Source organism: Cetorhinus maximus, chromosome 9, assembly GCF_964194155.1.
Source record: "Cetorhinus maximus chromosome 9, sCetMax3.hap1.1, whole genome shotgun sequence".
Lineage (NCBI taxonomy): Eukaryota > Metazoa > Chordata > Chondrichthyes > Lamniformes > Cetorhinidae > Cetorhinus > Cetorhinus maximus.
The window spans coordinates 18,519,682-18,531,495 of NC_135887.1; the positions used below are offsets into that span (position 1 = coordinate 18,519,682).

At 39.5% G+C, this 11,814-nt stretch overlaps 1 protein-coding gene across 1 annotated transcript in view; it reads left to right on the top strand.

Annotated features, from left to right (window-relative positions):
• rpa1 (replication protein A1) overlaps positions 1 to 11,539 on the top strand; it is a 58,550-nt gene extending 47,011 nt beyond the window's left edge. Inside the window, 4 exon segments of the mRNA XM_078548192.1 lie at positions 1,758 to 1,934; positions 2,703 to 2,810; positions 5,455 to 5,541; positions 10,876 to 11,539. Coding sequence (XP_078404318.1) covers positions 1,758 to 1,934; positions 2,703 to 2,810; positions 5,455 to 5,541; positions 10,876 to 10,989 — 486 coding nt within the window. The 3' untranslated portion in view covers positions 10,990 to 11,539.
• The last annotated feature ends 275 nt before the right edge of the window (positions 11,540 to 11,814 follow it).

Below are 11,814 nucleotides of genomic sequence, written 5' to 3' on the forward strand. Positions count from 1 at the left end.
TCACAGTACCTATTGGAATTTCACAGGAAGGGGGATTATTTGACCTGGCATCACTTGGAAGAGGAGTTTGGATGTGGAATGTAGACCCTGAGGCCTTGCAAGGGATAGGTGCAATTCCTGGTGATTATCAGCAGTGCAGGCAATAGCAGACCATGGCTTGATAGCACTGGATTGAGGGGATCCCACCTCTGACGGCACTGGTTTGTGGCTTCCTAAGGGAGCTCTGTAAATATTGAACTTGGTCTTTTGTGACTGGTTTCTATTTATCTGTGTCTCTTGCTTTCTGACAGCTGTCAGAAAATATAAACATTCAAATTTGACCAACAAAATGCTAATTAAAGCACTCAAAATACAACCCCTTTTTTAATGGAGGGAGTGAACTCGCAGCATGGCATCTGTTGATAACTAGATTTTTACGTTTTCTGGCATCAACAAAAGCCGGAAACTGTCTTAAGACCTACTTCAAAATTCAAACAATTTATGATCTTAAAGTTGGAGGAAAAACCATAGCATGCGTTTGTTTGTCTCTGTATCTTACAGTTGCTCACTGGATCTCCCTTCTCTGTCTCTAGATCTCTCATGGTTTTGCTTGCGCTCTCAGCTTAATGTGCTTCCTAAGGCTTATAAAATGCAAAATAGAAGTTATAAAAGTATAATCAGTTGTTTTTTTCTCACCCATGTGCTACTTGTTATTTTTAAACTCAAAACTCACTTTTTTACTAAATAAAGCTTTTAAAATTTGTCATCTAGCTTTTCTCCAAATAATTTTGTAAAACAACTAAGTAGAAGCTAAAGATGAGATATTATGGTGGTTGAGCTAGTGAATGATAACATTCAAGACTGTACCTTGTAGATTCACCTGAGTCCTGGTCGTGAGAAAATATGATGGTAATGTTCAGGCTTTTGGAAGAGGCTGCTCCAAGCAGAATTTTTTTATGAAGGCAATTCATTGGATAAATATAATTGTCATTTAAATATTTCATTTTTATTTTGAATGAACACTTATTCAGGACAATAGAAGCTTCAGTTACTTTGGCACAAATAAGTCTTTTTGAGTGACTTATGCAGAAGGAAAGCAAAGTATCATCCATTGGCCAGGTTGGCAAATTTACATTGCAAATGTGGACATAGGAATTTGATGGATAACATTGATACAAAAGTGGGACAAATAATGCCACAATGGGAAGTATGGTTTTGTAGGGAGGAAATGTCTACCAGTGTAATCTTTTTGTTATTCCTGTGCTGTGGCCTCCTTCCCGATGGATCTCTCCACATCACTGTAATTGTTTTCAAGGAAGGGTACTAATTGTAATTGTGCTTCCTGGAGAGAGGGTAAATCTGAAATGTTGCCAAATCATGCAGCTGTTGCGCGCACACCAACTGATCTAGGAATAATGGTTGCATGTGTACTGATTGCCCAGGAGCAAGCCAGGGAAGAAAAAAACTTTTTGCAAATGAAATGTAAGGAAGGAGCATGTAAGAAGAATTGGGCCGCTGAGTGTGCATTTCCAGTTAAGGGCCAGAGTTAGATTCCAGCACTGCTGATCCAAGCTAAGCAATTGTGGACAACTTGTTTTGACTGCTATTGGAAACATTGTACCTCGGTAGTCAGACCCTCAGTGTGGACTTTTCCATACTGCTGTCATGATGGAGATCTCAGAATGGACTTTTAATGCATGTTCTAGTGTGCAGTAACTTCATCAATTGGTCATTTCTACTTTGTGTAATCCTTTACCTGAATAACCTCGCTCCTGCAGGCTGACTATTACACCACTGTTGGTACAGTTGTGTACCTGAAGAAGGAAAACTGCATGTACCAGGCATGCCCCACTGCAGAGTGCAACAAGAAGGTTGTTGATCAACAGAATGGCCTTTATAGGTGTGAGAAGTGTGATCGCGAGTTTACCAACTTCAAATATCGTATGATCTTATCAGTAAGTACATTCTGAGAACTTTGCAGAAGATTTGGTTTCAACTGTCTTACTAAATATCCTATTCCCATGATGCAATGCACCTAGCAGGTTCTGAACTTTCCAGTCTGTTGCATCCTGATGGGTGCACAAAACTGAAAGAGATGCCTATCATCACTGGCATGCATGGAACAACTCAGTGATTTTGCTCATGACTGATGTTCTATGAGTATAGCTGTTGTGTTTAAAGCCTAGAATAGAAAATTCTCTTGGAGGTTGTGTGAAAAAAATCAAATTACTCATCACGCATAGCTTCTAAGCACACTAATCTTGTAATTTTGTTAATCCAACAGGACTGCAGCTAGAAGTTTGTGTTACTGGAAGACTAGGATAAAACAATTCAAACCAACTAATAAAGGGTCTTCATCTTGTAATTCTGTATTAACATTTTATCTGAAGGTTTTAATTACATGGAATTAGGCTTGTGAAACTTCGTTCAAAGCTTTATTCTACTGTTTTTTTAAATATAAAAGAAATTGTCCTTACTATTAATGAGATATATTGTGTTTAATTGTATGCCAGTGGTGGGCAGTGACTGCACATTCACTTGTAGTCCTATCAGTAGACACAGACTGAGACTGTGGTTGTTGGGTTAGGAGAAGCATGTTGTAATGTGTAACTCTTAAGTGTTTAGAAAAAGTGTGTAAAGATTGGCTCCAGTTTTACCCTTCAATGGGCGTCCTGGAGTTAACACAACTTTTTTAATGACTAGCATTCAACATTGTTGTACAGGTAAATCTAGCAGACTTTGGAGAAAACCAGTGGGTGACGTGTTTCCAGGAGACTGCAGAGGCAATTCTTGGTCAGAATGCTACTTATCTTGGAGAGCTGAAGGACTCGGTAAGTGTTTTTTTTTGTTTAAGCAAACCTGTTGTACCTTTTAGCTTTAGACAGGAACAGTTAAACTTCCTCTACTATTTTTGTATCTTCGTTCTTTCTTTCCACCTCCCCTTCTTCTGAAAAATTGTCACATCATTCACTGTATCAGCTGGTCCCAAGGCACTACTAAATGCTACTGTTGAAGCATTTTTTTTCTTCACATTTTGGGACTGAATAGTTATTGTAGTTAATTGGGGCTCTTGAATTAAAAATTATTGTTTTTAAAAGCTACTATCATTACACTAGAGATAATTAGTTTTTTGACACTGCTAGGGTTTGTCCAGATTCATCTCTGCAATTTTTAGGCACTTTGAAAGCTGAGTTTTGCAGAAATCAAGTGCTGTGGGAGAAAAATGTGTAAATAGGAGTTTTCAAACAGGCCCAAGTTCTCAAGATTTATTTTGCAAAAATTCATTTAATTATATGTTTGAAATGTTGTACACTTGGTGTATCTAAGGCAATAATCAACCTGGGCCTTCTGATTAATGCTTAGCATTTCTCACAGTTGAATGTTATCTGAATGCTTGAATTTCCCATTCACTGAAGTGAATCCGTTATCATGCCTGCTTTGTCCAAGCTTTTGTCTTTTGTGGACTGCTTGGGTGAATTTCATGAAGCAACAGATGCCATATATAAAGTTTATTTTCATGTTCACATAAATCTGCATATATTTCAAGATGCTGATACTTACAGATAATTGAGAATTTATCCCCCAGTGAAGCAGCTGCCCTTTCCAATTCTCCAGGCCCATAAAATTCAAACAAGACAAACCAGTGCAAATAAGACTGAATTGGTTGGGCTTTACAGCTGGGCCACCTGGGCTCGGGGATTGTATATGTGCCACTAGTGCTGCAGTTGCAATGTGTTGTGCCTCCTGTAAAATGGTGATCATTCTTGGTTGACCCTCTTTTTTTTGGTCTGCCAGCCAGCCCCATTATATTGTACCCAATCAAGTTCTCTTTAATCTCAAAACATTTCTCATAGTCACACAGCTAAGCAGGAAAAACCAGTACACTGTAACCTCTCCAGTGCAGAATGCTTGGGAGCAAGTCATTTCTAGATTTCAGAATTTTCTGGATATAGAATGATGATAGAATGCTTAACCACCAGTATGTGAAATGGAAAACACTGAAGATATAAATATTTACCTGAATCATAAAATAGTGTTACAACATTATAAAGCAGTAATAAAAATTGTTTTACTTGCCTGAATGCTGTATCTTCCATGTTTCTGCTCCCTAAGTACTGTACTAAAACAGTCTGAGAGTTGCTTGGGTCTATTCAAAAACTTTCTGGACAATTGGTCTTTCTGAACGATAGATTTCTGGACCAGAAAGGTTATAGTGTAGTAATGAAAATGTAAGCACTGAAAAGTGAACAGTTTTCAAAACTGAATATATTCAAGGATGTACCAGTGAAGGGTTCTATGTTGACCTGCCTACTCTTTCACATGATGACTAACCTGTGTTGCATTTCTAGCACTTGGCTTTAATATTTACAAAATTTATTATTTTTTAACCTAATTGGTGTTTGGGTCTTTTTAATTATCACCATAGTTTGAACAGCTTTCAAAGACACATGAGCATACCCCATTCCACTTCCTCTCTTCTCTCCCCCCACCCTGGCAAGCATATGTTTTGCATTTTGCGGATTTCCTCTCTAAGGTCTACCTACAGTATTATCTTGTCTTTGTAGCCTTTCAGATGTGTGTTTGCATTTTAACAGCAGGAAGGTAGAAGTATGAGGTGTAATGGGCCAGAAAAGATTCAAGATGAAGGAGCAACAATTGAGCTTAGATGGAGGGAGAAATCCACATTGCTTTTTAGCTAGTGAGTTTATTTGCCTTCATAGCTGATTAAAACTGGAAAGAAAGTTGTACAAGTGAAACTTTCTAGCTAAGTTGCATGTTGCATTTCCTTTACCTATTTGATCAAGAAAAGCTGTTCAGTTAAGTTTACTAATGTCCAGGTGAGTGTTCAGTGTTTTATTCAGTCACAGTACTATATGGAATAAAAGATGTCAGTGTGATCTTGAATTATAGTTTCTGTACTCAGCACTCATGCTGATATAAACACAAAACCAACGAGGCAGAAATGACAGATGGCAATAAATAAAAAACAATTAAAGTGAAATATGATTGCATTCTAGTGTGCTGGAGAAACATATGCAGCTGTTTGGTGATAGTTTTCTGGTTTAGGGCTGAGGTGTGAGTCTTTTTAACAGTACATCAAAATATTAGGTGGCCATATGTTATTACTTGTCCTGAGAGGATGGACAGGTGCTCCTCAGTTCTATTTTTGAGCAGATTCCTAGAGAATTTGCAAGTTGCATTTGGTTTCCTTCCCCTACCTCCCATTCCTTCTATCCCCTGGGTAGGGGTGAGAGCTGGAGAGGGGAAAAGTGTTAAACCACCTTGACTGTGGAAAGGCTAAGGAGCTTATTGGGCTGAGACTTTGCTGCCATACCTAAAGTCTTTGAAAAGACAGTTGAGTGAAGTAGCCTTTCTGCTCGAATCAATAGGGGTTACTTGTAACCTGAATTGCATGCCTTGATCAGCAAAACATTTTTTTAATTATTTGTGGCATTGTTCTTGCTTTCTTCATAGAACGAACAAGCCTTTGAGGAAATTTTCCAGAATGCAAATTTCCAGTCATACATCTGCAGGATCCGTGTCAAACTCGAAACGTACAATGTGAGTAATTTCATCTAGAGTAAGTTTTATATAATGTGGGCAAGTTTTCTTTCAAGGAAATACACCAGGGTTAGTGCCACGGTCACCTTATTTCAGTAGGTTTTCAACAAAATAAAACGCTCATAAGTGCTTCAATTATTGTGTCTGATGTTTACCTTTCCAATTGAGCTTGCAACCTGACAGTTTGAGAGGCTGGAGTGTCTATAACATTTGATCAGTCTGCATCAGATCTAGACTCCACTACTATTAAACTTGCAGTGCTGTACTGTGGTGTCATTGAGGCTGAAGTTGGCTCTAGTTGTTCAATTTTACTCCTACCTGGCTTCTTCCCAACTCTTCCAACTGCTCTGTGCCAGTTCCTTCTAAAAACACCTCAGAGCGTATTTTAGTCTAAAGGCAGTATATAAATGCAAGCAGTTGAAATTGGCATTTTAATGGGGTTTGAATTTCTTGACATTGTGGCCTTCTGTCTGCAATCAACATAGACATAAGGTATTTGCAGGCAGTCAAGTTGCACAAAATCATTTCCCTTAACAATGAAACGTAATTGTGTTTGCCTCCGGTAAATTTAATCCCCTACTCCCTTTAATAATTCATCCTTTTTGAAAAGGAGCATCTTTGACTGTGGGCATGATCAGGGAAGAGGGGGACACATTTCTGGCATAAAATATCAAATGTATCTGTGCAAAGTAAATTAAACAACCGCACTGAAAATATATATAAACTGCTTTCACCAACTCCTGGAAAATTGCTATTCTCTTCTCCTATTGGATTGCAGTAACTTTACTGGAGAGACCTGCTGACTGTTTAGTGTCTGTGGCTGACCTTGAAATTGCTCTTGAACAAAATTTTAACCAAATGGAACATAAGAAATAAGAAATAAAACGTTAGAATCTCCTTTGCCCTCAAATGTTACCTGTTCAGAGTGGGCAGTTGTTTGATTTACGGATCAAGGCTGCAATGTGTTTTCCACTCCACCCATAGCAGGTACTGTCATTAATAATGCCCCCTCTGTGACTTATATTCTGCCTGTCCATCCTTAGTGTTTATCTCTCCACTGTCTATAATACCATTTATCTTCCAGTGTCCCTTCTCAGCAGTCCACCTACATCTTGCTGCTCTCTCCTGGTTCTGTCCTTACCCACCTCAAGTGATTTGCATATCTTCCATTGATTTCTACTGCCCTGCCTGCACAGCCATCATTTGAGGTTTTCGTCCTTCGTCCTTGTTGCATTCTTAGGCTTTTACTCTATTTTTCTTTCGTATTCTGTGTTTTTAGAATGCTGAGTAATTGAGCAACAACAGCTTGCATTTTTAAAAGTGCCTTTAAAGTAGTTACTTCACAGGAGCATTTATCAAACAAAATTTGATACCAAGCCACATAAGATATGGCTTGGTCATAGAGGGGGCAGGTTTTAATGAGTGTCAAAGGAGGGCAGGGAAGTAGAAGGGTTTAGGAAGGGAATTGCAGAACTTGGGACCTTGGAAGTTGAAGGCATGACTGCCAATGGTGGAGCATTTAAAAATCAGGTGGTCAAGAGACCAGAATTGAAGGAGTGCTGATCTCAAAGGGTTGTAGGGCTGGAGGAGATTACAGAGATGGAGAGGGAGTGAGGCCGTGAAGGGATTTGGAAATGAGGATAAGATTTTTCAAATTCAGGTGTTGCTTATCTGGGAGCTAGTGTATGTCGGAGAACACAGGAGTAATGTGAATGGAGTTTAATACAAGTTAGGACAGGGACAGAGAACCCACTTTGCTGTGATTTTACCTTTCTAGTTTTATCGTGTCCTCGACTGATCGTCCTTGACATTAGAAGGCAGCATAGCAAAGCCACAGTACCATGGCTTCAGCTTTAACAGCCAAACATTTATTGAACAGTAACAATCATACAACATAGAATTTTACAGTAGTTATTAAACATAACTGTCTCCTTGAGCAGGTGGAAAATAATTTGTAACCACTGCACCAAAATCTGTATTAAGTGGCAGTTCATTTTTTTGCTTTTCTGTGTCCATGGAAGCGCTCTGGCTCAACTATCACTGTCTCTAATTTGAACCAGCCAGGCTGAGAATTAATTATCAGAAAACCACTGGGATCAAGCAGATTTAAATAATTGTCTGTTAAACTTGAAAAAAGTGCCAATCAAACACCTATTTGAACAACTCCCACATGATGTTTGTATTTGAATTAAAAGTTTCGGCCCCTCCTTCAGATGCTGAGTTGAAACAAAATTACTAAACTCTGTAACATTCAATCAGGATAACTTAGAATTTGATACGTGGTTGAAGCTGGCTTTTAACTCCGCCTTACTTGACAGGTGAAAACCATGTCACAAGATGTACAAATTTTTTTGCTACTGTCTCCTGTTGATACAAATGTACCCTCTTGGTGACTCCAAGAAACATGAGATTGGATTCTACCTTTATGCTGGTGATACACATTTTACCTTTCTACCTCCTGTTTTGAGTCAAATGCTGCTCCTCAACTCAAAATGCATTGGGTGAATCAAAATTGCTTCCAACTCAAGTGTGAGCCATCCTAAAGCTATCCTGTCAGCTCCTACGTGTCTGCTTTTTTTAAAAAAAAAATTCATTCATGGAATGTGGGCAAAGCTGGATGGTCCAGCATTTATTGCCCACCCCTAATTGTCCTTGAGAACGTAGTGATGAACTGCCGCCTTGAACCACTGCAGTCCATGTGGTGTAGGTATCCTACAGTGCTGGTAAGGAGGGAGTTCTAGGATTTTGACCCGGCGACAGTGAGGGGACGAAGATATTTTTCCAAATCAGGATGGTTAGTGACTTGGAGGGGAACTTCCAGGTGGTGGTGTTCCCATATGTCTGCTGCCCTTGTTCTTCTCAGTGGTAGTGGTCGTGGGTTTGGAAGGTGTTGCCTAAGGAGGCTTGGTGAGTTGCTGCAGTCCATCTTGTAGATGGTACACACTGCTGCACTGTGCATTGGTGGTGGAGGGAGTTTGTTTGTGGAAGAGGTGCCAATCAAGCAGGCTGCTTTGTCCTGGATGGTGTCAAGCTTCTTGAGTGTTGTTGGAGCTGCACTTGTCAACACTCAAGAAGCTTGATACCATCCAGTAAAAAGCAGCCTGCTTGATTTTCAACCCATCCACAAACATACATTCACTCCCTCCATCACTGACACGCAGCAGCAGTGTGTACCATCTATAAGATGCACTGCAGGAACTCACCAAGCCGCCTTAGGCAACACCTTCCAAGCCCACGACCACTACCATCTAGAAGAACAAGGCCAGCAGACACATGGGAACACCACCGCCTGGAAGTTCACCTCCAAGCCACTCACCATCCTGACTTGGAAATATATCACTGTTCCTTCTATTAAATGCATCCATGTATTTAAATACTATCTTGGATTAAACCCAATAGTTTGGGACATTATTGTTTAATCTGGAGCTTATCTTCCTTCCCCACACCTGTTTAATCAATGCCCTTTTGAACCTTTGAAATAGTGCCTGTCTCTGCTCCTGTTTGTTCTTTTCCTCCTCGTATCTCCCCATCCCACAGTTGCCAAGACACAAATCCATGCCTTTATAATGCTTGTCCCCCTGCTTGCTCCATAAGTTACAACCCGTTCCAAATTCTGCCTCTGTCCACATCTTTGCTCACATAAGCCCCTATGTTCCCTCTCCCCACTCAGTATCTGTTTCAAAATCTTTCTCTCTTCCTTTCAAGCCCCCTATGGCCTCAACCTAACCTACCTCTATGATTTAACTGAACTCTGTGGCTTCACTAGCTTTTCTGACATTGATCTGCCATGTTCCCTATCCTCCGGTCACATTTTCAGCCACCATATCTCTTTTATCTGGAATTCCGTCTAAATCCGTGTGCTTTACCTCCCCCCATCTCTCCTCTCCTCTCTCTCTCTCTCTCTCTCTTCTCCTCCTCCCCCCCCCACCACCTGCTTTCAGAAGTCATCTTAAACCATTTTTGCTTGCTTAATTCCACATGTTCTTCCTCCCCATCTTGCATGTGTTTCTTTGCACTTAAAGCTTTTCAAGATACCTTTCTGACATAATGGAGTGCTGTTTTTAGTAAATTATTTAAGGTGTGTTTCTTCCTATTGAACAGCTTGGAGGTGCTTTTTGACATACTGTACATTTAATTCTTTCTAGAGCTTTGAAAATGTTCAAATAAACATCAAGTAACTGCCCAAAAATGTTCCAGTATTTGCAGGTGTTGCTGTAAATCTTAAACTACTGAGATGCTTTAAATCTCCAATGTTTAGGTTATGGAAGATTACTATGGCAGTGACCAGTTGTGAATGAGTTCAAATAAGAAAAGATGTCAGCAATTATGCTTGCAACCAATTCCTAGAGCATGTTTCCCAAATGAGGAGACCAGACTTTAAATTCTCATTCTGCCCGTTCGCTTGCTAATGGAGTACATTTGTATTCAAGATGAAGAATGATTCCTTTAGCTTTTACGGATTATGATGAGTCATACAGCCACTCGAGCAATATACAGAGGTATATAGTCAGCTTGTACAGTTGGATAGCACCACATAAGGACATGTAATTGGTATCATTTTATGGGATCAATCTGTGTAGGCCAAGCAAGGACAAGAATGATGACAATATTTAGTGAGAGACTGGTGTGGTGGGTTCTTTTACTATTTCTCCTAAGCACTCGACCTAGCGGCAGGGTTGTCAGGTGAAATTCAGACAGAATGAGTATTTTGGTGTCTTTCCAACATGAGACTTGCTTTATAATGCACCTATTGCAGCTTGCAGAAGTACATTTTTAGCCATGTATACAGTATGGTGAAGATAGCAGGATTGTGCCACAGTTTGAATATATGCCCCATGGCCCAGAAGGAGATCTTTGCGAGCCAGCATGTTGACTATGCCATATCACAGGTTGAACATAACTATAAAGATGGTAGAGGAATAAGCTTGTTCCTGTGCCTCCAGGGACTTCATCCAGAAGACTGATTGATGGTGTTAATGGTATCTGCATGAAATTTTGAATGGGCTGAAAAATTCTCACTAGCGAGTAGAGTATAAATACAGCAACTTAAACTTAAGTGCAACAACTCAAAGTGCAGAAATTATAAAAGTTTAAGATTAGAAGTGATTTAGGTCATACCCATTAAACTGTTGCAGCTTGTCTGTACGTTTTATACCAGTGGCCATTCTTTAGAAGTAGATTGAGTGGGACAAAAAAACTACCACTTGTTATCTTTCATATGCATTAAAAAGATTCCAATGCAATTTGAACAACTGGAGGTGATCTATGATAATAAGGCAATGAGAGAGCAAATCTGTGATATGGATTTTAATTGTTTCTGGTTCATATTTGCAGGATGAATCTCGCATCAAAGCGACAATGATGGATGTGAAACCAGTGGACCATAAGGAGTACAGCAAGAGACTGATAATGAATATTAGGAAACATGCAGCTATACAAGCTTACTGAATGCTGAGTAGATGTGAAGAATGAGCACTGCACAACTGGAGGAAGCTGGGTGCTTTAGATCTTCAATTAAAAACACTTTGTATTATGCTTTGAAAGCTTAAGACTTTTTTTAAACTTAGAATCAGTTCCAGAATTCTGCATTTCCATGGATGCTGTAGAAGTGCCACCCCGTGAGAACTAGAGATGTTGAATTCTGATTAACATGTGTTGGATGATGAGACAGAATATTTGTATGTCGATGTAGGCTTTCCTACCAAGGTATGGTTTACTTATGTGAAGTAACATTGTAAATCACTGGGCGGACTGCAAAACCATTTTTCCTTTATTTTTCCCCCCTTCATACTTGCACAACTTATTTCAGTGCTTCATTCTAATAAACACTGACAAATAGCTTATGAGACTTGAGTGTATCTGTTGGAATGATTCTGTATCAAAATGACAGTGTAGTGATGAAAATTATCTGTTCAATCTAAAGGCCTGTTTTTTAATACTTGCAGTTGATTTCCTGTGGCATTGCTTAAGGAACGAAATAAATTATTTTCTCTCTTTGTCTTTGTTTTCTCCTGTCTTTTTGTATCACTGTCCTCTCCTGTTTGTATTCAACTTTATCCCCTTGGGTATCAGCCATAGCTCAGTGGGTAATGTTCCTGCCTCCAAGTTATAAGTTCAAACCCACTCTAGAGATATGAGCACATAATCAGGCTGACACTCCAGTGCAGTACTGAGAGAGTGTTGTGCTGTGTGGTTCTTAGCACACACTAATTTCCCCCATTTGAAGGAATGAACAGTGGGAGGGATTTTGTTTTTGCCCTATGAGACACAACA